This window comes from Gossypium arboreum, chromosome 10, assembly GCF_025698485.1.
Source record: "Gossypium arboreum isolate Shixiya-1 chromosome 10, ASM2569848v2, whole genome shotgun sequence".
Lineage (NCBI taxonomy): Eukaryota > Viridiplantae > Streptophyta > Magnoliopsida > Malvales > Malvaceae > Gossypium > Gossypium arboreum.
In genome coordinates this window covers 2,383,245-2,407,714 of record NC_069079.1, presented here as the reverse complement: position 1 = coordinate 2,407,714, position 24,470 = coordinate 2,383,245, and the positions used below count along the sequence as shown (strand labels likewise).

Sequence of the window (24,470 nt, the reverse complement as noted above, 5' to 3'; positions counted from 1 at the left end):
TAATCAAAAAGTTCCAAATTCCACTGAGTAGTAATAGTTTAATTTATCAAATATTATCTCTCAACCTTCACCATGGATTAATTCCCATTTCTTCACATACATACATATATCATTATTAACATCAGCTGATTCAAGTTGTGAGTGGAGAAACTCGTACTGAGAAAACTTGATTCGACTCAAACTTTAATCGAAACTTAATGTAATTTCTTAATACCAGAAGGTTTAAAACAAAAAAAAAATATATCTTTTAAAGCACATAGAAAAAAGTTGGTAACCCTTCATTTCCAAGCAAGCCCTAAATAACTATCTTGCAAAGGATTTACGAAATTTCATTTTGTATTTCAATCTAACCTTTTTTTTTTTTTCTCATCAAAACATTTTGCTAGGAATAGAAATAGATAAGGAGGGACCTATCCAAAGAATTGGCTCATATTTGCAACTTCGTGGTGCGAACAAATTTCTCATTGATTTCATATGGTGCATTAATTTAATTTGCCAAACTTATCAAATAACTTGTCTAAGTTAGTCTTAGGGTCCATGCCCCAATATCTCTTATCCTTGGTTGATAAAATTAGATTCATCAATTTAACTAAAAAAATTTCATACCCAATTCGACCCACTTTTTCTTTTTTCAATTCAACCCCATATGGTGTCACATCTTCTAAATTTGGACATGTTTTAATTGCTTCAATTAGTGTGTTTAGATGTTGCTGCTATACCTCTCCACCATATTGAATATGACTTATTAGATTATGAGCACCAAATTAATATTCCTTTTAGATAATTTAAATCAAGATTTAGTTCAGTTAATATTATTATTGTTACAATATGTATAAAATTATAAAACGTACTTAAATATGTATTATACTTGGTTTAAAAGTTTAAATAATAATAAAATTTGTATAAAAAAATCATGTTATAAGTAATGAAGATTTCAAGTTCTAACTTAAAATATATATTCAATATATAAAGCGAAACAAAGTTCTCCTAATACTATTTCCTCCACAAAATTCGAACCCGAAATTTTACTTAAAAGACATTGAATTTTTTACAATTTAACTCAAGAGATATTGATATCGTAAACCCTAACTTAACTACAAAGTAATGTCAGGATCTTTTTACGCAGTAAAGCACAAGTAAAACTATCAAAACAAATGCTCAAACATAAAACATCCCCCTTTATAATATTAAAAAGTTCAAAATCAATACCAAAACCAAATCCAGCTCAAATCTATATCTATATTCTAGACAGCATTAAAAACAAAGCTCTTCTTTCATTTACAGCAACACCCAACATTACCTAAGTTAAAACCAGATTAAAACCAGACACAACAATAGCAGCTAAACAGACAAACAAAATGATTCAATATAAGTGTGGTTTAATGCTCTTCAGTTTATAGAAGTCAACATTAAGCTTTTTACCTATGGAGCACCATAAGCTGGAAGATCAGGCCATTGATTTGGGCTCAAAGAAGAAGCAGTTTTGCTGTTACTGGTGTTAGTGACTTTAGCGGTGCTTGTGACCGCTTCATTGATGAAATTTTGATGCCAATTCTGCTGATAATAAGAGTTACCTGCAGCAGGCCATTGAAACTGGGTCTGCTGATGGTTTTGTGACCCCAAAAATGGGACACCATATCCCTGCAGAAGACCCAAATTTGAAGAACTACTACCCAAGTCACCACCACCAATACGTAGAGCCTGATTTAGAGGTTGCTTTAAACATTGGGGTTGGTTCATTGGTTGAATTGCAGCCAAAGATGACAAGAACCCACTAGCAGGATAATAAGATCCCATAGCAGCAGATGATGAAACCAAACTATCAGACTCTTTGGCTTGTAATTGTACTGGTGGTGATATCAAGTTTCGTTGAGTAGATTGCCTTGTTGGATTATCATCATCACCAGAAGAAGAAAGCTTGGGGCGCTTTCCTTTCCTACAACCACCGCCCACAGGCACGTTCCTTAGGGTTCCACCTTGAGTCCAGTACCTTCTACATGCCTTGCAGAAATAACGAGGCTGCGAGAGACTGTAATTATTGTAGTAACAAAACTTTGTATTAAGAGACTCACAACGAGGACACTTTTGTGGTGTGTGCTGTTGTTGTTGTTGTTGTTGATGATGATGATGATGATGCTCGGCCGCCATTAGTGGCTTCAATCTCCGACCTTGCTGTTGGTTTTGCTTCATGTGTTGTTCAGTCCCTTCTGGTTCTGTATAGAGCTAGCTGTATCTGTATGTTAAAACTCTACGTGTCTGCTTCTGCTTCTTGAGAATCTCCGCTCTACAAACAAAAAGTAAAAACCAAGGCTTATATTTCCTTTTTCATCTCTTATAAGAAAACCATGGCTCATCCCCAATGGTATTTTAAATGGTAATAAAGAAGCGAAATTATGAAGATATCCACTTAAAAAACCCAACAAAATCTACCCAGATTTTTTATCTTAGACAAAAGGGAGACAAATCCCATGCTATATATGTACATCATATATTTATTTCTCTGTACTTATTTAGATAGGCAGATTTTATATATGAATGTAGAGAAAGAGGGGGTTGACATGAGCTGCTTTCATGAAAGGTAAAGTAAGAGAAATTGTGTACCGAGTGTTGGAACTTAGGGGAAAGGTCACAATCTTTGTGAAGAAACAGAGAGCAATGAGAAAATTCTTGTTGGTTCGAAGTACAGTCACTAAATTATAAAATATTTAATCAAAATGAATTTCACCCTCTCTATTTTATATTTTATAATTGGATTTTTATTTGACGTGTCTCGTATAATTTTTTTAATATGATAAAATTAAATAATTAATTAAATTATTTAAGTCTTTAAAATTGTTATTTAAAATTTTTTCTTTATATATTTTAAAATGTTTATAAATTTTTAAAATATAAATTTTAAAAATATTTTAAATTTTAAAAATTATTTTAAAATTTTTATTGAGAGAATCCAAAATTTCAAAGTTGATTACACTCGTCCATATGGACTTTGAAAATGGGATTACGAGCCGAAACCCATGTTTCTTTCTTTTAGGATTGTTAAGAGGATTATGCATAACTCATTTTTTTTTCATTTATTTTGTTTAAATAAACGTAAAGATCAACCACCATTACACTAAAAACCAAACTTATTTGTAAAATACAACACGTAAACTCCCCCCCATAACAAACTCCTCCTTAATACTTGCTCTCATCGCTTTCTCTTCGAGCACGCCTCCTCAATTCCACAACATCATCATCCATCCTCTTCTCTTCCTCACTCTTCCCAACCATAGTTTCCTTTATCTTTTGCGTTGTTCCCTTTGCAGCATCCCAAGCTCCTTGTGCCGTTTGCTTTGCCTTCTCTCCAACATTTTGGATGGTCTCCGACGCCTTATCGGCAACTGAACCGGCTATCTCCTCCGACTTCTCCATCACCCCTTGTGCTCTCTCTTTAGATTTCTCTTTCAACTCGTACGCAGTTTGAGATGCCTTATCAGCCCCTTCTTTGGTCTTATCTTTAGCACTTTGGGCAGTCTCCTTGGTCCCTTGCGCGTACTCTCTAGCTTTCTGTTTTGTTTTCTCGTTGGCGCTTTGTGCGGTCTCCGCCGCTCTGTTCGTTGCATCTTTTGCCCTATCAGCCGCCGTATCAAAGGCTCCTTTCGTTTTCTCCTTAGCGTTATGCGCGTATTCTTTTGTTCTTTCCATAGCTTCTTCGGCGGTGGTGTCTTCATCTGATGAGATATCTTTTTCCCTGTAAGCAAAGCCAGCTTTGGTGTCTCTCCCCTGCAATTTATAATCATCAAGCCATTAAACCATCACTTAAAACTTCACGAAAACGCAAAGAATCGGTAGTTTTATTTACCTCAGAGCGTTTGGAAGCGGTGGTGGTGAAGCAGACTCGTGAGACATTGGTGGAGGAACGAAGAGACACGGTTCGAGGGAACGCTTTTGAGAGCTGGAACATGGCGGTCTTAGCTATTAACGAGGCAGCCATTGTTGAGGATCTTTTAGTTCTTGCTGAGCGGTGTCTTTTTCTTGAGCAATAGCTTTTATTTTCAGTATTTTTTCCTATATCTTAGCCATGAAAATGCAAACTATATGGAGGCAGAGCAGGGGAAGGTGGCAGTGTAATAGAGCGACAGATTGTAGCATATTTATACCACGTGTTGGACATGCGCGGTTGTTTAGGGTCTTAGTGGGTTCAACAAGTCAACACATGTTGCTTTTCCCTGGCATCTCACTAATTCTAGGATCCAGTTCTGTTGGTTCAATTGGACTTGTTGAATTTTATATATTATTTTGGAAAAAGAAAAAAATAATTTACACGACACTAAACTATCAATAACATTTTATTTTAGTAACTAAATTTCAAAAATAAAAATAATTACTAAACTATTTATCGCCAAATTATTTAATTTTATCATTTTATTATCAAATTGTTCAATTTTATTTTTTTATCACCAAAATTCAATATGGTTAATCTAAACGCATCAAAAGTAGACTAATACACATGTATCTTTTGAGATATTGGTGGATGCAATGGGTCGTGTTGCACTCTGTAACTCACACTTATAGCCTGCAATGAAAATAATCTAAACAGATATATGATATAGAGAAAACATTTTCCTAGAGCTGTTGCTAATGCTATCATTTTTCTGCATTTCTTTAACAGCTTAATTTAAGCCATATTGGAGTGATTGGTTGTCAGCTTCCAGGGAAGTAGGCAGCCTTTCGCACGTATCCGCATATAATATAGTAAAGTTCCTTTCCGTTTAGACTCAATTAGGATGAATTATCTGTTTGTGATTGTTTATTGTTTGTTGACTCATTTTTCTTACTCTGATAAAATGTAGTGTGTTACAGAAAGAGGGAAAGACGATTCCATGTGCAAATCCATCAAGAAAGAGGTTGAAGAGGGTTATGGCATGACAGTTGATTGATGCTGCTATTTTATAGGTTTCTTTGTTTAGATACCCTACAAACAATGTATTTACACCAGTTCTGCAGGCAGAAAAAAAAAAAAAAAAGACTGCTGCCGTCACTTTCCTGGTCATTTATCTCCGGTATTCTTCCTTCTAAGAACACCAACTACGTACCTCAAACACAACCCATAAACTTGGTAGACTGCAAGTGCAAGGATTTGTGCTTTTGCACCACTATAGAAGGACTTTAAACCCTCATTATAGAAAATGCATGTAATTGCATGCAGTGAATGCCTATACTTCACAGCTCCACTGGTCATCATCATCCTCCTGATCACAGTATCCAGCGGGTAAATCGCCATGCTGCGACAACTAGCATACAAAGTATTTACAACAGCCCTGCCTAAAACAATTCCCTGCGAAAAACCGAGCCATATCATTTATCAGATTGTTAGATACCAGTAGATTGGTTCTTAAATCTCAACTAATCCACTGACCTGAAAATGGTGCAACAAAAATTTTTGCCAAGGCTTTGAAACAGCAGTTACTGCTCTCAAAACGGCAATTTTAGGAATCATTACATTAAATCCACGGTACACGCCGGCTATGCCATCTGATTTCAGCGTTTTTCTGTAGACATCGAATATGCCATTAAACTGCCTTTCCCTCGAGTTACTGCTTGTTATGACATCGTTTGCCATGCGTGTTCCAGCGTAATTTAATGGATAAACAAGAAACTGATTCACAACTGCAGAAAGGAAAATAGCCACTTGCAGCCTAGTGTGAGTCCACTCGATATCTTCACGACCGTTAACATAGTGGTGTATGGCCCTAGCAATGACCTGTTGCACGAAAATGGCACAAAGGTTAAACCAATGTCGAGCAGCCTATACGGCAATTTGGTGCTAGTTACCTCAGAGGAAAAAGATGCAGTGACAAAAGCAATGTTGCCTCTCCAAAGGGAAAGTATGCCTTCATTTCTGATTGTTGTGGCGAAGCAGTCGAATATTCCGTTATATCGTTTGGGAAGCCGGCCTGAAATGATCATCTCGTTCTGGTTTTGCATCAAGAGCTTCACTCGCTCAAATGGAGCACCTGCTGTCCTCATAACACCAAGAAAAGCCAATCCTTTTATAAAAGAAGAAGCTTTACTGTTCTCCATTGGGGCTCCAACAAAAGCCGGTGGTGAAGGTTTTACAACAGATACGGCACTTCCCTGGATCACAGGGAGGACAGGACTTCGCGAGATCCGGGTCAGTGAGGCACCACTGCAACGAATATTTTCCATTATCGTAGTGTAGTTAAAATGCCTGAATGAGAGGCCAGGCTGCCAATGCATCTTTTGTGATATAGGTGGATGCAATGGCTCATGCTCCATTCTGCAACTCACTCTTGTAACCTGCAATGAAACAATCAAACAAATATGACAAAAAACAATAGCATTAGGCCACGGTTTAAAGCTTGACTAAAATGGACATGAAGCTCAATATCTTACACAAAAGATGAATTTGACCAAGAACTAGACAAGAATTTCCAAGAAAAGTTGTAATGCTTGGCCAGAATCTTAGACTAAGCTATCTGAAAAAGCAAGAAATTAATGACCAGAAAAGGATTCTGGCTTTTTTACATACATAGAAAGCAATCAATGTTTAAACAATTTCATCAGAAACAATAGAAAAAGAAGAGAGGCCAATAATTTTTTGTCAACAATCATGGATTACATGCCACAGCATATTTCTCCTACAAAAGAAGGAAACTTTTACCTGCAAAAAACTAATGGGTGCCCCTATGAAATTCAAAGAAAATTAAGAAACCAATACAAGAATGAGTTTTCACATGATTCCAAGTTGAAGAATGGAGTAAAGTAATTTAGCAAATACATACTGGGTTTTGTTTCTTGGGGGAAAAGAAAGCTACTAGCAGTAATTAAAGAAGAAGTTGAACAAGAAAAAAGAAAAAATAGGAGAGATTACCCAGTTTTTCATATCCAGCAAAAAGCTCTGTTGCAGTTACGGTTGGAAATAGAAGGAGAAAGGAAATGGTGTATATTGCATGTTGAAATGAGTAGATATAACAGTTATTAAGGCCATCCTAGTATCTTTATGTCATGGTAAATTAAAAAAATATTAAAAAAGGAGGAGCCCTATTTTTCCTGCAACAGTGTTGACAGGGCCTAGTTCTTGAACCCAAACCATATCTTGTGGCCGGCAAAGATTATTCATATAAGACCAGTTCCTAGAGTTTCTATAGGATTCTGCCTTAAACATAACATTGCAGCTGCTGGCCCAAACATAAATGCCCATTTTCATTTGTTCTCTAATGGCAGTCTTGAAACTTACCATTTATGTTGAAACTGGCTCACATTCATGGCAAGTTAAAGTCCCCTAAATATAAACTTTATTGATCTGCAAATCCTGATTGCAATGAAGATGTGACATTAATATCTAAGCATAATAGGACTACTGCCAAATGTTCCTTTCATTATTAATATGTTCACTAGTGTAAGTGTCAAGCAAGCTCTGTATCTCTCCAGCACTTGTGATTTTTATTGAATGGAAAGGGATTCTTTACTCAAATGAAATTTAGCAGCTTTGTATCTCTCTGTTAAGAGTTAGCCTATTCTATTAGTTGCAGTTTGTTATTCAAGTAGTTAGCTGCAGTTAAGTTGTTGATAAGCTGTTAACAGATTACAGTTACTCATATGTTCTATAGATACTGTAGTCATGATGTACAGAGGCAGATTAGAAGTCCAAATACAGAATTATTCTTTTTCAAAATTCAGATTAGTTTCTCTCTATTGAATTTTCAGTATAGCTTCTTTTTCATTTCATATCAGTCTCTAAAGATTACCTTAGATTTCATCACTCTCCAGCACTTGAGATTTTTGTTGAATGGAAAGGGGTTCTTTACTTAAATGAAATTTAGCATCGTGGAAGTTTACAGCAATGCAAAATTTAGCATATTGAGAGCAATGGAATCAAATGTTTATTTCAATTCAACAACTTTTGCAGCTTCGTTTAACCGAAAACAAAAATGAAGGAAATTTTTTCTCAGCTCTGAAAAAGAAGGGAAATATTGAATGAAATGAAGTGACTACTGCCATCAGTGCCTTGTCATTTGCCTCAGTGATCCTTCCATTGTGGATCTGCTGCAATAGTCGTTTTTCTCCTTTGCAGCTCTAATAACATCTGCTACGTAAATGATTAACAACACAGTACCTTTGTACACAGCACATGAAAGGATCTCTGCCCCTGCACCACTATAAAACGACTTCAAACCCTCAGTTTTCATAATTTGTGCAATTGCTTGCCGCGTACTCTTATACTTAACCGCCCCCGAGGTCATCATCATTCTTTTGTTCACTGTATCCAACGGGTAAATAGCCATGTTGGCACATATCCCAAAGCCAAATTCCACCATATGCCTCGAAAAAACATTGTTCTGGGAAAAACCAAACCATATCAGTTCAGCTATAAAAGAAAAAAACCTTCACTGCAGGTTATTAAGGAGGTCTCATGTAATGAACTGACCTGCAAAAGGCTCGAATAATGTTGTTTCCATGGTTTTAAACCAGCAGACACTGCTCCCATCATACCAAATTCAGCAAGTCTGATATTAAATCCACGGTACAGTCCAGCAATGCCATCAGATTTCAGGGTTTTCCTGAAGACATCTACTATACCATTAAACTGCCAATTGCCCGTGCTACCGATAGCCTTGACATCGTTTGCCATGCGTGCTCCAGCATATAAAAACGGATAAAAAAGCAATTGATTTGTGACTATGACAACAGAATCTAACACTAGCAACCGAGGGTAAGTCCACTGGAAGTCTTCACGGCTCAAGGCATAACGGAAGATAGCGAAACGCATTACCTGTAGTACATAAAGATTTTAAGGTTTAACCAATGTCAAGCAACCTTTTGGAAAACTTGGTGGGAGTTACCTTAAGGGAAACATCTGCCAAGGTCATTGCAGTATAGCCTCTCCAAAGGGAGAGCACGCCTTCATTTCTGATAGTTCTAGCAAAGCAGTCAAGTATTCCATTATATGGTTTGGGCAACTGGCTTGACTTGATTAAGTGGTTCTGGTTCTGCATCAGGAGCTTCACTCGTTCGAATGGAGCAAGTGCTGTCTTCAAAACACCAAATAGAGCCAGATCTTTTATAATAAAAGCTTTACTGTTCTCCATTGGGGCTCCTATAAAAGCTGGAGGCACAGGTTTTACAATAGATGAGGTATTGCCATGGGATACCGGAAGGATAGAGCTTTGTGATCTCCAGTTCCCTAAGGCACAATTGCCTTGAAGAATTCCCATCAATGTAGTAGTGTAGCTAAAATGCCTGAATGAGAGGTCAGGTTGGAAATGTATCTTTTGAGATATAGGTGGATGGAATGGTTCATGTTCCGTTCTGCAACTCAATCTTGTAGCCTGCAATGAAATAACATTAGACCATGGTTTAAAGCTTGATTAGAGTGGACATGAAGATCAACTATAGAAGGAAAACAAAAAAGAAAATATTCAAGATTTGGCCGTTAAACTACCGTTCAAGATCAATGTGACTAGACTCAATCAAGAATATTACCAAGAAAGAAGCAAAGTAGCAAGTTATTAAAGATTCAGAAAAAGAATTGTGGTTTTTACAAATATAACATAAACCCAGCATGTTTTTCATGCCAAAGAAGGAAACCTTAACGTCCAAAAAGACAATAATAAGTCCTTGACATGATGCCATGTTCAAGAATGGAGTAAAATAATTTAGCAGCTACATAGTCTGTTTGGTTTCTTGGAAAAATAACACTACTACCAGTAATTACAGAATGAGTCGAGAAAAGAAAAGAAAAAATAATATAAGAAAACAAAAGGGAGAGATTAGATTACCAAGTTTTCCATCTCCATCAAAAAGCTGAGTTGTAATCGCAGTTGGAAATTGAAGGAGAAAGCAAATGGTGTATTTAGCTTGTATTTATTTGACAAGCGGCTGTGGGGAATAAAAAATGCAAGCCACTTTGAGCTTGTATTTAATCACAATTTGGATAACTAAAAATGAAATTTTTAAGGAAAATGGGCCCTTTGAACATTGTTTTATAATAGGTTCTACATCTTGAACCTAGACTATGTCCTTGAGGGCTGGCAATGATTGTTCATTAAGTTAAGCCTTCTATGGGGTGCTGTGAACCAGTTTCCTAAAATTTCAAAAGAATATATCATTGACAAGTTAGTCATCTTCTTATGAATAACAAGTAGGTACTGTAATAGCATCCCAAGGACAAATAGGATTAGAACCTAGTTTGTGCAAACATTTGAACCTATGGTGCTCACGAAACATGAAGCTCTAGCTTCACTTCCCATGGTGCTAATGCTTCTGCTTCACCAACAGCAATAAGAGCTAACATAAAGCAAAGATTCGATTTTGCAGCTTCACATCATGTTTCAAGAAACAGGCCAAATGGTCCAAAACCTTATGCATCCGATTACTTGCTTGGAACCAGCCACTTATCCTCATATCAATCGACTGACATTCTTTGCATTTATTACTTGAAAAATGACAAGTTTGAAAGTTTGTTGGAAATTGGCCTACCATATTGCTGTAATATTTCCGGATGAAGTGCATGCAGCTTACAAACATGCTGCACATATGCTTGTTGTAACAGCAAGATTTTTTGTTTAGTTTCTTTGTAATCAGCCTAGTTGAAAATGAATAAGCTAACGATAGTTTGATAAGTTTAGGTGTTGAATGACTAGGTTAGGTGGCTTGTTTGTTTGTACAAGCAATGTTTTTCAAGTTCTTAGGCTACTTAGTGGAAGTAGTTAGTACTTGTGATGTATTTGGTTATAAATGTATTGTTTTTCTTATTGAAAAAATTTGAGCTAAAAAGAGCTAAATGAGCTGAAGCCATAGCTCCGTTGCTGCACATTTGTGAGCAAGTAAAATACTGCCTTGTTCTGTCCTGTATTTTCTTCCTCTGCTCCTCCTCCAAAAATCCCCAACAAAGTTAAGTCCCTAAAATATCAATTTATTAATTGTATATTCTACAAATCCTAATATGCAAGGCAGATGTGACATTTAAAATCTCAGCATGAGCCAGGCTGCCTGGCCCAAAACCTTCATAAAAGGACTGTTCTCAAATTTCTTTTCAAATTTTATATTAATTTGTGCTGAGTGGAAGGGATTCTTTACTAAATGCCATGAATATATATGTGTGTATATATATATATATATATATTAAAAGTTGTAAGTTTTAACCACAACGGAGAAATTCACTTAGTCAAGGTGTTGCTCAACTCAAGCATTATGAAAGTTTACAGCAACTCAAAATATTTAGCATTGTATGAGCAATGGAACCAAATACCATACAAACAATATATTTATACATGAAACTGAAGCGAAAGTACCAGCAAAATGGTTATTTCAATTCAAGAAGTTTTGCAGTTTCGTTTAACCGAAAACCAAATGGCTCCAACAAGAAGGGAAAAGATGTTTTCCACCATGATTCCGTGAAATGAAGCAACTACTGCCATTACTGCCTTGTCATTTACCTCAGGGATCCTTCCATCTAATGGTGAAACTGGAACTAGATCCACTGTCATTGTCGGACTTTCCCTTTGCAGCTCTAATAACACCAGCTAGGTAAATGATTAACAATACAGTATCATTATAAGCACCACATACAAGGATCTCCGCCCTTGCACAGCTATAAAATGACTTCACACCCTCAGTTTTCATAATTTGTGCAATTACAAACCAGACACCATTGCCTATTGTTTCTTAAGTATCTCATCTGATGTACTGACCTACGAAAGGTGTTGTTTCCATGGGTTTAAACCGGCAGATACTGTTACCACTATACCAGATTCAGCAAGTGTGATATTAAATCCATGGTACAGTCTAGCAATGCCATCTGATTTCACGTTTTTTTCTGAAGACATATATTAATATACCATTAAACTGACTATTGCCCATGTTACTGATAGTCTTGACATCGGTTGCCATGCGTGTTCCAGCGTATAAAAATGGAGGAACAAGCAATTGAGTTGCAACTAAAGCAACACTGTTTAACACTAGCACTTGCTTGTAAGTCCACTGGATGTCTTCATGACTCTTGGCATATTTGAAGATACTGAACCGTATTACCTTTAGTTCGTAAACGTAAAGGTTTAATGGCTTGACTCTCGAGCAGATTAAGAAATTTCAACTTGGTGGAAGTTACCTTAGCGGAAACAAGTCCATTGGTAAATCCAGTGTAGCCTCTCCAAAGTGAAAAAAAGCCTTCATTTCTGAGGTAGCAAAGCAGTTAAATATTCCATTATGTGGTTTGAGCAGCTGACCTGACTTGATTACGGTATTCTGGTTTTGCGTCAAGAGCTTCACTTGCTCGAATGGAGCAACTGCTGCCTTCAAAACACCGAGTGTAACCAATTTTTTTTTTGTAATAGAAGCTTTGTTCTCCATTAGGGCTCCTATAAAAGCTGGTCGTAGAGGTTTTACAACAGATGAGGCACTGCCCTGAGATTTCCAGTTCACAAAGGCACCATTGCCACAAATATTTTCCATTATCGGAATAGTGTAGTTAAAATGCGAGTTCAGGTATCAAATGTATCTTTTAAGATATAGGTGGATGCAATGGCTCATGTTCCATTCAACAAGCCACTATTGTACTCTGCAACAAAATAACCCAGTCGATATTATAAAAATATCATTATGTTTGAGAAGCATTAGGCCATGAGTTAAAGCTTGATTACAAAGAACGTGAAGCAAGAAACTAAAGATCAGATAAGGTTGCAGGTTTTACGTAAGCGATTGATGCAAACAAATTCATCAGAAAGTACAGAAAAGGAAGAGAAGCCAATAAATTTATGTCAAGAATCATGAATAGCATAAACATATATAGCATATTTTTCCTACCAATGGAGGAAACTTTTGCAGTCCAATACACAACGGTGCCCTCCATGAAATCAAGAAACCAAACCAACAATAAGATTTTAACATGATGATTCCAAATTCAAGAATGCAGTAAAGTAATTAAAGAAGAAGTTGAACAAAGAAAAGAGAAGCAATTAAAAGAAAGAAAAAGAGATTACCAAGTTTTCTATCTCCAGCTGTAGGAAAATGGAAATAGGAGAAAGCAGATGGTGTGTATTTTTCATGTATTTATTTGATAAGCAGCTGTAGGTAATACCCTTATTAAGCCCATCCCAATATTGTGAGGAATTAACAGTTGGCTATATAGTAAAAAAAAAAAACGAAAAAAAGGACTGAAAAGTGAAAAACATTATGCATGGATAAGTTCACCATTGAAGATATGACACGAATATCTAAGCATAAAAGGACTATTGTCACTGTTCTTTTCATTAGTATATTTTTCACCAGTGTCAGTGTCAAGCAAGCTCTTTATCTCTCTAGCGCTTACGATTTATGCTGAATGGAAAGGGATTCTTTAGTTACTTCCATGAAAAGAAATCTCAAAAGTTATAAGTTTTAACAACAAGGGAGACCAGTCCTCAACTCAAGCATTGTGGAACCAAATGTTTACTTCAATTCAACAAGTAGCAGCAAAATATAATTTATTTCAATTCAACAAGTTTTGCAGCTTCCTTTTTGCCGAAAACAACAGGGAAAGAAATTGTTTCTCAGCACCGAAAAGATTGAATGAATGGAGGGTTAAGATGTTATCCACCACTGCCGTCACTGCCGGGGACCCTACCATGTAATGGTAAGACTGGACTCTTCCTTTAACACTTCAGTATATGCTGCGACAACAAATCCAAGGATATGTGCCCCTGAACCACTATATAATGACTTCTCACCCTCGGTTGTCAAATTATGCAGTGTACCCATTTCGCCACAAATGGAATACCCAGATTCTAGCATTGGCCTTGACAAAATAAGAAAGAAATAGGCAGTTTAATGGTGTAATCGATGTCTTCAGAAAAACCTTGAAATCAGATGGCATTGCTGGACTGTAATGTTAATGATTTATGTAGCTGATGTTATTAGAGATGCAACGGAGGCTCTCGGTTATACCATTAGATAGAAGGATCCTCGAGGTAAATGACAATGCAGTGATAGAAGTAGTCACTTCATTCATGGAACCTTGGTGGATATATAAACTCTAGGAAACTGGTTCACTTCACCCCAAACACAGGCTTAACTTAATCAACAATTTTCTCATGATAGACAAATTTAAGCTTTAATATTTACATCTTTTATTAATTTTTATCCTTAAATTTAAACTTGGTCATCATCTTTTAAAAAGAATTGAATTGAATCACTGTTTTTTAACGAAAATACTAATTAAATTAATTTTTAAACATGCCTAATATACTTTATGTTAAATTTTTGAATTTTTATGATCATTTTAATTCTTTTTATAATTTTTAAATTTTTATTGACATGACATATAAGATAAATAACGACATATCAGCATGAAATATACATGGATTGTTATAATCAACATAATAATAGCAATAGAAATGGTCGCAAATTAATAAGAAAGGAAAAATAAGAACAAACAATTTTTACTTGAAAAAACCGTATGGAAAAAAATTACGAGCAGAGAAGAAGAAATTCACCATATTGATAAACACACACTACAAGAAGAGTTCGACCATAAGGTTGTTATAATCAAAGTCTAATATAAAATATATAATTCTATACGGATTGAACTTGTGCACCATGATCCTCATATATTCCCTATTTTGCCTCTCTAATTTTTTTATTTTTCTTTAACAAGTGATGGTTACACAACTTTAACATGAACTGTCATGTTTTATTTAATATTTTTATTAAAAATATTTGAATCTTTTAAAATATTAATAATTAAGTTTAATTAAAAAAATAAAAGTCAAAAGTAAAAGCCAAAATGATTATTTTCAACTCAACAAGTTTTGCAGGTATTATCCACCATTATTCCATGGAATGAAGCCACTAATGGAGGATCCTACCATCTAGTATTGCTTCTTTGCAGCTCCAATAACATCAGCTACGTAAATCATTAACAACAGAGTAGCCCTGTTAGCTGCACATGCAAGTATCTCAGCTCCTGCACCATTATAAAACGTCTTCACACCCTCAGTTTTCATAATTTGACCTATTGCATGTACTGTACTCTTATACTTCACAGTGCCCGAGCCCGACGTCATCATCATCCTTCTGCTCACTGTATCCAATGGGTAAGTAGCCATGTTCCCGCTAATCCAGAACCCCAATTCTACCATATGCCTCGACAAAAAATTGTTCTGCAACAAACCAAACCAATCAGTTCTCTCATATGTGCTGCAATAAAAGAAGAATTATAAACCTTAATGTGATGAACCGACCCGCAAAATGTAGGAATAATGTTGTTTCCATGGGTTTAAACCTTTAGATAGTGCTCCCATCATAACAAGTTCACCAAGTGTGATATTAAATCCACGGTACAGTCCAACAATGCCATCTGATTTCAGGGTTTTTCTAAAGACATCGATCATACCGTTAAACTGTCGATCGCCGGTGTTACTACCGATAGTCTTGACATCGGTTGCCATGCGTGTTGCAGCATATAGAAATGGATAAACAAGGAATTGAGTAGCGGCTGAGGCGACATAACTAGACACTACCACCCGCGTGTAACTCCATTGGGTGTCGTCTAGAATTTTCGTATATTGGTAGATACCGAAACGTATTACCTGTGTATACTGTATAGTATTAGTACATAGAAGGTTTTTAAAGGTTCGATTCTATAGCAGAGATTAAGAAATTTTCAGGCTTATTGTTTGCTTGGTGTGCAAGTTACCGTAGCGGAAACATGTCCCATGGTCATTGCAGTGTAGCCTCTCCAAAGTGAAAAGATGCCTTCATTTCTGATTGTTGTAGCAAAGCAGTGTAATATTCCATTATACGGTTTGTGCAGCCGGCCGGACTTGATTATGTCCTTCTGGTTTTGCAGCAGCAGCTTCACTCGCTCGAACGGAGCGGCTACCGCCTTGAGAAGACCAAGTGCAACCAATTCTTTTATTAAAGAAGCTTTACTACTTTTCTCCATTGGTGCTCCTACGAAAGCCGTTGGTGAAGGTTTTACAACGGTCGAGGTACCGACCGTGCCGCCCATGTTTTCAATTATCGGAGCAGCGGTGTAGTTAAAAGGCCTGAAAGAAAGGTCAGGTTGCCAATGTATCTTTTGAGATATAAGTGGAAGCAATGGCTCATGTTCCGTTTTGCAACTCAATCTTGCAGCCTGCAATGAAAAAACATTTTCCAAGAATCAAGACTTTTCCCACTAAAGTAGCATTTTCCCAAGAATTTAACAAGCAAGGAATTAAAGATGAGAAAAAAGATGGCTGGTTTTACATATAATAATACAAAGGGATTGATGCAAACAAATTCATCAGAAACTAGAGAAAAACAATGGCGCTCCCCATGAGATTATCAAGAAACAAAGCCAAATTCAAGAATGGAGTAAAAGTAAGAGGGGTTACCAAGTTTTCCATCTCCGGCGAAAAAGGATTTCTTGCAGTTGTTGTTGGAAAATGGAAATAGGAGAGGAAGTGATGTATTTTTCATGTATTTATATTTGAGAAGCAGCTGTGGGAAATACAGTTATTAAGGCCTTCCCAATCTCGTTATGTTCAAGGAATTAACGGTTGGCTCTAGTTTTTTTTTTCTTAAGACACCCGGTAACTTTCAATTTTGATATTGAATAAATTAGTCCCTCTCAAAATATTGGAGTAATTTAATTCTATCAAATTTTGAAAGTGAGCAACTAAGGATAATTAATTACGAAGTTAACAGTTTTTGTTAATTATATACATAAATTTGATTGGTATAAAAATAAATATAACACTCAATGTTTATAAAATTTGTGTAAATGTTGATTGAAATTGTAAATGCTACGGGCTAAATTTCTTAAATCAAACTAAATCACCAAAATGTGTGAAATTTGAAGGTTAAATTTGTTATTATACCAATAAAAATATGTTTAATTTTTGTGGAGGGACCACATTTGAATCATAAATTTTTTAGAGAGTTAACATTGTAATTTCGTCGTTGTATTATCGTAAAATTTAACAAATTTTCAAGGTATTAAGCTATAAACCTTTAATTTAACCATTGAATTAATTTAAAATTTTGCAAGTTCTAAAGGGACAAAAAGGGCAATTTTTCACTTTTTTAGTTCCGAAAAAATAGGAAACATAAGGTTTCAGTTCTTATATGTAGCTCACGAGAATCTCAACAATCACCGTAAGAGAAGGAAAATATCAGCAAAGAAGGACAACAGGAAATAAGTAACAACAGTAAATAAGAAAGAAAATAATAGTGATAGAGACCAGTATTAAAACAGATAATCATCTGGGTTCCTTCCATTTTTCTGGTTTTTAGTTCATTGTAATCAAGCTTTAAACCATGGCCTAATAATGCTTCTCAGACATGAGTTTTCTTTTAATGGGTTATTTGATTGCAGGGTACAGAATGGAACATGAGCCATTGCACCCACCCATATCTCAAAAGATGCATTTCATACCTCACTTCTCATTCAGGCATTTTAACTACACCACTCCCATAATGGAAATTAATCGGGGCAATGGTGGTGGTGGCTTGGTGAACTGGAAATCTCAGGGCGGTGCCTCATCTTCTGTCGTAGAACTTTTGCCACAAGTTTTTGTATGGAGAAAAGCAAAGATTCTCTTACAAAGGAATTGGTTACAACCGGTGCTTTGCTCACAGCATTCGCTCCACTGGAGCGAGTGAAGAACTTGATGCAAAACCAGAACGCCATAATCAAGTTAGGCCGGCTATCGAAACCATATAATGGGATATGTGACTGCTTTGCTACAACTATCAGACATGAAGGTTTCTTTTCACTTTGGAGAGGCAACACTGCATATCTCATTGCACATCTTTCTGTTCAGGTAATTTCCACCAAGCTGAAATTTCTTAGTCTGCTCCAGTGTTGAGCCATTAAACCTTTATGAACTACAGGCAATAGTTTCCATTATCTTGGAATACGGCTAGAGTCGTAAAGATATCGAGTGGTCTAGGGTGGGCTTTGTTTCTTTCGCTGCACCTCAATTGCTTTTTTATCCATTTTTATATGCTGGAACACGCTTGTCAACCGATGTCAAGAAGACTATCAGTTACACGGTCGGAAATAGGCAGTTTAATGGTGTAATGATGTCTTCGGAAAAACCTTGAAATCAGATGGCATTGCTGGATTGTACCGTGGATTAATTATTTCAGTTGCTGAAACTGGTATAAACGCAGCAGTATATGTCAGTTTATTCCCACATTATTTACACGTTTCGCAGGTCACACATTAGATATACTTAAGAACAATAACCAATGGTGTCTGGTTTATAAATGATATGGTTTGGTTTTTCGCAGAACAATATTTTGTCAAGGCCAACGCTAGAATCCGGGGTTGTCATTTGTTACGAAATGGCTGGTTAACCGTTGAATATAGTGAGCAGAAGGATGATGTTGACTTCGGGAGCTGTTAAGTGTAAGGGTACACTGCATGCAATTGCACATATTTTGACAACCGAGGGTGAGAAGTCATTTTATAGTGGTGCAGGGGCATAGATCCTTGGATGTGTTGTTTACGCAGGTACTGAAGTGTTAACGGAAGGGTCCAGTCTTACCATTACATGGTAGAGTCCCCGGCAGTGACGGCAGTGGTGGATAACATCTTAACCCTCCATTCATTCAATCTTTTCGGTGCTGAGAGACAATTTCTTTCATTGTTGTTTTCGGTTAAACACGAAGCTGAGAAACTGTTGAATTGAAATAATCATTTGATTCCACAATGTTTGAGTTGAGGACCGGTGTCTCCCTTGTTATTAGAACTTGCAACTTTTGAGATTTCTTTTCATGGAAGTAACTAAAGTATCCCTACAACGAATATATTTACACAACTGAACTTGGAATGCATTAATGGAAGCTTAAGATGATGATATGTATCCACCATGGTTCCATGAATGAAGTGATTACTTACATCACCGCATTGTCATTTACCTCGAGGATCCTTCCATCTAGCGGTAAAACCGAGAGCAGATCTACCGTCATCGCTGCCCTTCTCCATTGCAGCTCTAATAACATCAGCTACATAAATCACTAACATTACAGTACCTATATAAGCAGCACATGAGAGGATTTCAGCCCCTGCACCATTGTAAAATGTCTTCACACCCTCAGTTTTCCAAATTTGTGCAATTGCATGCAGTGTACTCTTGTACTTAACACCTCCCCAGGTCATCATCATCCTTCTACTCACTGTATCCATTGAGTAAGTAGCCATGTTTCCACAAGTATCAAACCCGAATTCCACCATAACCCTCGACAAATAATCGTTCTGCCAAAAAACCGAAACCTTATCATTTACATTGAATAAAAGAAAAAGCCTCACTAAATGTTCTTACCTGCAAAATGTAGGAATAATACTGTTTCCAAGGGCTTAAACCTGTAGATAGTGCTCCCAACATAACAAGTTCGACAAGTGTGATATTAAATGAACGGTACAGTGTTGGAAACTGGCCTGCATGCAACATGTGAATTTCCAACATGTCATGAAGCAGCCCGAGCCATGCAACACATGCAGCAACAAAGGTGGATATGTAGCCCATGCAGATTCAAGCACGCAAGAACAAATACATATAAGTTACCCAGGTAAAGTATGTGCAAGAATTCATACACATAAGTTACCCGGGTAAAGTACGTGTAACTGAATCTGTTTGTTTTGGTTCTTTTGTAACCAAGTCTATGAAATGTGTTCTAGTTCGTTTTGAACTTAGTTTAAGCCTACATTTGATGTAGTTTGATGATGTAGGAGCTGATGACCAACTTTACTTAAGTGTACAAGTTTAGTTTTGTAAGTTCCAATGTAATAAGTGGAGTTAGGTAGTGTTTAGGTGATGAATTTGTTGATCTTTTGACCAGCCAATGACTGGTATATGTAATGGCTTTAAGCCAATATTTCAAATGAATGAAATCATCAGATTTTCTTCCATATACTCCATTTTTTCTTTGCCTTCTAAAAATTCTAAGTTCTGTTCTCCATTCTTGACAGTAGCTAAAAGCTTGAACTCCAAGCATTTTTCCTTCATATTTTATCCGGGTATAATACGTTGCTGCCGGTGCTCTGTTTGAAATTCTTACTTTACCCGGTTAAAGTGTGTTGAAACTCCAACAATTGGTATCTAGAGCTGCATTCTTAAGGGACCTGTTCTAGCAAACTTTAAAAAAAACGATGGCTTCATCAGGCTTCTCACCAGCTGCACCTCCAGTTTTCAATGGAGAAGGATATCACATTTGGGTAGTCAAGATGAGAACCTACCTCCAGGCATTTGATCTATGGGAGGTAGTTAACTCAGATGTTGAACCAGAACCATTGAGAGCAAATCCAACAGTGGCTCAAATGAAGCAGTACTCTGAAGAAAAAAGTAAAAAGCACAAGGCTATGTCATGCATTCAGAACTGTGTTTCTGATGTTATTTTCACCAGGATCATGGCTTGTGAGACTCCAAAGCAGGCTTGGGACAAGCTTAAGGAGGAGTTCCAAGGTACTGAGAGGACAAGACAGCAGCAGTTGTTGAACCTGAGAAGGGAGTTCGAGAACTTAAAGATGAAGGAAGGGGAAACTGTCAAGAAGTATTCAGACAGAATTATGGCTGTAGTAAACAGCATAAGGCTCATTGGTGAGCATTTTAATGAGGCAAGGATTGTGGAGAAAGTGCTCTCTACCTTACCAGAAAGGTATGAAGCAAAAATATCCTCCTTAGAGGACTCAAGAGACTTAACCAGTATCACTTTAACAGAGCTGATCAATGCTCTGTATGCACAAGAGCAAAGGAGAGCCAGCAGACAGGAGGAGCACCAAGAAGGTGCCTTTCAAGCCAAAGCCAAGTCTGCCTCGAGCACCTCTGCCTACGAAGGCAAGAATACCTGGTCAAACGAGCCTAAAGCAGATGGTGCAGGAAGATATCCACCCTATCCACACTGCAGAAGGGCAAGTCACCCGGGTAAAGTATGTTGGTTCAGGCCTGATGTGCAGTGCAGATTTTGCAAGAAGATGGGTCATGTAGAAAGGGTTTGCAAAAACAAAGGCGGACCAAGATACAACCAACCCAAGACCAAGAGTGAAGCTCAAGTAGTAGAAGAAGACAATGACTAAGAAGAACAAGTTTTTGCGTTTCTTGTTCAAATTGTTAAAGGAAAAGCTACTGAGATGGATGGTTGATAGACGGTGGTTGCACAAATCACATGACCCCGATGCTAGCATTTTAAGTCAATTGATGAAGCTTCAAAACAAATGTGAAGGTCGGAAATGGACACTTTATCAAAGTTGAAGGCAAAGGAGATGTCTTGATAAGTACTCCTGTGTACCAAACTTGTTAAAAATGTCTTGTTAGTGCACGAAATTGATAGAAATTTGCTTAGCATTGCTCAACCGCTTGAGAAGGGCTATTCGGTTGTATTCAAAGGCAAAGAATGCACGATTAGTGATCCTAGTGGATCCAAGCTCATGACAAGAGCTATGATGAAAAAAGTTTTTTTATGGACTGGAATAAGAGTCCAGATAGTGCCTACACAGCTGCTGTAGTTGAATCCAAGTTGTGTCACAAGAGGCTTAGCCATGCCAACTACATGTTAGTGGCTCAGCTAACCAAAGAAGATTCGGTTGAAAATTTCACTAATTCAGTTGAGAAAGAAAGGAAATTTTTGACACTCAAAGAGGTGCATGATATGCATAGGAACCAAACATCTGCTCAGATAAAAGAATTAGAAGCACATGTAACTAGCTTGGAACTTGAGTTGAAATCATTGCAAGCAATTAACAGAGATATGGCGGAGCAGTTAGAGAACAAAGCAAGTGAAGCAGAAAAACTGGGAGAACAAAATATAAGACTCCAATCCCGTATTTCAGAACTCAAAATAATGTTAGAAAAGAGAGAAAAAGAAATTTTTATTCTCACGAAGAAACTTGAGGATGATAACAGTGAATCATTGTCTGGTATGAAGAACTTGACTGCTCAGGAAATTAATCTACTATCAGAGAAGGAGACTTTGCAAGCTGAGAAGGCTCTGTTGAAAGAAAATTTTGCATTTGAAGGTGATGAAGCATCAAATCAAGTACAGAGGTTAATAGATGAGGCAAACACATTGCAGCAGTAGCTGGAATCTCTTCATATCCAGAAAGCAAAACTGGAATTGCAGTTTGAGAGAAAGAAACAAAAGTCATCTGAAAAACTGAATGAAATGGAGAATCAAAAATCAAAGTTGAAGCAAATGGTTGAGGACCTTCAAAGAGATTTGGAAGCAAAAGGAGATGAGAAAAATGATTTAGTGAATAAAATCATTAGAGAATGCTTAATGAACAAGAGTTTGCAGCATGCAAGCCAAGGAGGAGTGTTGGAAGCGGCTGCATGCGACATGTGAATTTCAACATGTCATGAAGCGGCCTTGAGCCATGCAACACGCAAAGAACAAATGTGGATATGTAGCCCATGCAGATTCAAGCACACAAGAACAAATACACATAAGTTACCTGTAAAATATGTGCAAGAATTCATACACATAAGTTACCGGGTAAAGTACATGTAATCGAATCATTTGTTTTGGTTCTTTTGTAACCAAGTCTATGCAATGTGTTCTAGTTCGTTTTGAACTTAGTTTAAGCCTACATTTGATGTAGTTTGATGATGTAGGAGCTGATGACCAACTTTACTTAAGTGTACAAGTTTAGTTTTGTAAGTTCCAATGTAATAAGTGGAGTTAGGTAGTGTTTAATTGATGAATTTGTTGATCTTTTGACCAGCCAATGACTGGTATATGTAATGGCTTTAAGCCAATATTTCAAATGAATGAAATCATCAGATTTTCTTCCATATACTCCATTTTTTCTTTGCCTTCTAAAAATTCTAAGTTCTGTTCTCCATTCTTGACAGTAGCTAAAAGCTTGAACTCCAAGCATTTTTCCTTCATATGTTATCCGGGTATAATACGTTGCTGCCGGTGCTCTGTTTGAAATTCTTACTTTACCCAGTTAAAGTGTGTTGAAACTCCAACATACAGACCAACAATGCCATATGATTTCAGGGTTTTCCTATAGGCATCGATTATACCATTAAACTGTCTTTGCCCGGAGTTATCGGTAATCTTCACATCGGTCGCCATGCGTGTTGCGGCATATAAAAATGGTTGAACAAGCAATTGAGTTGGAAATAAAGCAAGACAATTTAACTCTAGCACTCGCATCGAAGTCCAGTGGATGTCTTCACGAGTCCTGGCATATTCGAAGATGTTGTAACGTATTACCTGTAGTATACATAAAGGGTTAGTTTAGCATTGCTGTTAAACAGGGATTAATAAATTTCAGCTGGGTGGGAGTTTACCTTAGAAAAAACATCTCCAATGGCCATTACAGGGTAGCCTCTCCAAAGTGAAAAGATGCCTTCATGTCTGATAGTTGTAGCAAAGCAATGAAATATTCCATTATATGGTTTAGGCAGCCGACCCGACTTGATTATATCGTTCTGGTTTTGCATCAAGAGCTTCACTCGCTCAAATGGGGCAACTGCTGCCTTCGCAGCATCAAGTAGAACCATTTTTGTTATAAAAGAAGCTTTACTGCTCTCCATCGGTGCTCCTACAAAAGCTGCCGGCATAGGCTTTACAACAGATGAGGCATCATTGCCACGAATGTTTTCGATTAATGGAGTAGTGTAGTTAAAATGCCTGAAAGAGAGGTCAAGTTGCCAGTGTATCTTTTGAGATATAGGTGGATGCAATGGCTCATGTTCCATTCTGCAACTCACTCTTATAGCCTGCAATGAAATATAATCGAAACAGATATATGATAATAAAGAAAACATTTTCCAAGAATCAAGATTTTCCCATTAAAGTAGAATTTTTCCAAGAAAAGGTGCCCCATGAAAACTAAAAAAAAGTTTTACAACAATGAGTTTTCACATGATTCCATGTTCAACAATTGAGTGAAATAAATTAGCAGGTACATAGTCTGGTTTCTTGGAAAAAAATTGACACTAAAGAAGATGAGCAAAGAAAAGAAGAAAGAACACAAAAAAGGAGAGAGTAGATTACCAAGTTGTCCATAGCAGCAAAAAGCTCTGTTGCAGTCGTAGCTGGAAATAGAAGGAGAAAGCAAATGATGTGTGTATTTTGCAAGTATTTATAATTGAGAAGCACGTGCGGGAAATCCAATTATTAAGGCCATCCCAATATCCTTTTTCTTGAAGGAATTAATAAAACAAAATTTATACGTCAAGCAAACATCCATTGTCGTCCAGTGGTTAGGATATCTGGCTTTCACCCAGGAGACCCGGGTTCAATTCCCGGCAATGGAAAGTTTTAAATTTTTGAAATTTAGTCCTCTACAATTCAAGGAATTTAACCCTTAACTTATTTTTTTGTCATTTCAGTCTCTATTCTTTTCAATTTTGTCATTACAGTCCAATTACTTTTAATTCGAGGAATTTAACCCTTCACTTGTTTTCTTTCAATTTTTGAAAGTTAGTCCAATTACTTTTAATTTGAGGAATTTTTGTCATTACAGTCTCTAATTTTTTTCAATTCCG

General features: G+C 36.8%; 7 protein-coding genes and 1 non-coding gene across 8 annotated transcripts; 3 read left to right on the top strand and 5 right to left on the bottom strand.

The window, feature by feature from the left end:
• Window positions 1–996: 996 nt before the first annotated feature.
• On the bottom strand, window positions 997–2,711 carry LOC108488578 (dof zinc finger protein DOF4.4-like). Its single transcript, XM_017792865.2, has 2 exons — window positions 2,602–2,711; window positions 997–2,284 (listed from the first exon to the last, which is right to left on the bottom strand). The coding sequence occupies exon 2, from the start codon at window positions 2,188–2,190 to the stop codon at window positions 1,423–1,425; it is 768 nt and encodes a 255-aa protein (XP_017648354.1). The 5' UTR covers window positions 2,191–2,284; window positions 2,602–2,711; the 3' UTR covers window positions 997–1,422.
• Window positions 2,712–3,045: 334 nt separating this feature from the next.
• On the bottom strand, window positions 3,046–4,103 carry LOC108487437 (uncharacterized protein ECU03_1610). Its single transcript, XM_017791782.2, has 2 exons — window positions 3,842–4,103; window positions 3,046–3,762 (listed from the first exon to the last, which is right to left on the bottom strand). Exons 1-2 carry the CDS (start codon window positions 3,971–3,973, stop codon window positions 3,175–3,177), a joined length of 720 nt encoding a protein of 239 aa, XP_017647271.1. The 5' UTR covers window positions 3,974–4,103; the 3' UTR covers window positions 3,046–3,174.
• A 1,092-nt stretch (window positions 4,104–5,195) lies between these two features.
• On the bottom strand, window positions 5,196–7,243 carry LOC108488043 (ADP,ATP carrier protein 1, mitochondrial-like). Its single transcript, XM_053019917.1, has 4 exons — window positions 7,094–7,243; window positions 5,815–6,300; window positions 5,399–5,743; window positions 5,196–5,273 (listed from the first exon to the last, which is right to left on the bottom strand). The coding sequence occupies exons 1-4, from the start codon at window positions 7,241–7,243 to the stop codon at window positions 5,196–5,198; spliced, it is 1,059 nt and encodes a 352-aa protein (XP_052875877.1).
• A 7,606-nt stretch (window positions 7,244–14,849) lies between these two features.
• LOC108488042 (ADP,ATP carrier protein-like) lies at window positions 14,850–16,370 on the bottom strand. The gene is made up of 4 exons (XM_017792359.1): window positions 16,287–16,370; window positions 15,677–16,117; window positions 15,222–15,569; window positions 14,850–15,140 (listed from the first exon to the last, which is right to left on the bottom strand). The coding sequence occupies exons 1-4, from the start codon at window positions 16,368–16,370 to the stop codon at window positions 14,850–14,852; spliced, it is 1,164 nt and encodes a 387-aa protein (XP_017647848.1).
• Window positions 16,371–17,543: 1,173 nt separating this feature from the next.
• Window positions 17,544–18,072, top strand: LOC108488040 (ADP,ATP carrier protein 1, mitochondrial-like). The gene is made up of 2 exons (XM_017792358.1): window positions 17,544–17,789; window positions 17,893–18,072. Exons 1-2 carry the CDS (start codon window positions 17,544–17,546, stop codon window positions 18,070–18,072), a joined length of 426 nt encoding a protein of 141 aa, XP_017647847.1.
• A 2,050-nt stretch (window positions 18,073–20,122) lies between these two features.
• On the top strand, window positions 20,123–21,046 carry LOC128281797 (uncharacterized). Its single transcript, XM_053019916.1, has one exon. The coding sequence runs from the start codon at window positions 20,123–20,125 to the stop codon at window positions 21,044–21,046; it is 924 nt and encodes a 307-aa protein (XP_052875876.1).
• Window positions 21,047–22,905: 1,859 nt separating this feature from the next.
• LOC108488039 (ADP,ATP carrier protein, mitochondrial-like) lies at window positions 22,906–23,678 on the bottom strand. Its single transcript, XM_017792357.1, has 2 exons — window positions 23,268–23,678; window positions 22,906–23,190 (listed from the first exon to the last, which is right to left on the bottom strand). The coding sequence occupies exons 1-2, from the start codon at window positions 23,676–23,678 to the stop codon at window positions 22,906–22,908; spliced, it is 696 nt and encodes a 231-aa protein (XP_017647846.1).
• Window positions 23,679–24,167: 489 nt separating this feature from the next.
• TRNAE-UUC (transfer RNA glutamic acid (anticodon UUC)) lies at window positions 24,168–24,239 on the top strand. Its single transcript has one exon. It is a non-coding gene; the product is annotated as a tRNA-Glu (tRNA).
• The last annotated feature ends 231 nt before the right edge of the window (window positions 24,240–24,470 follow it).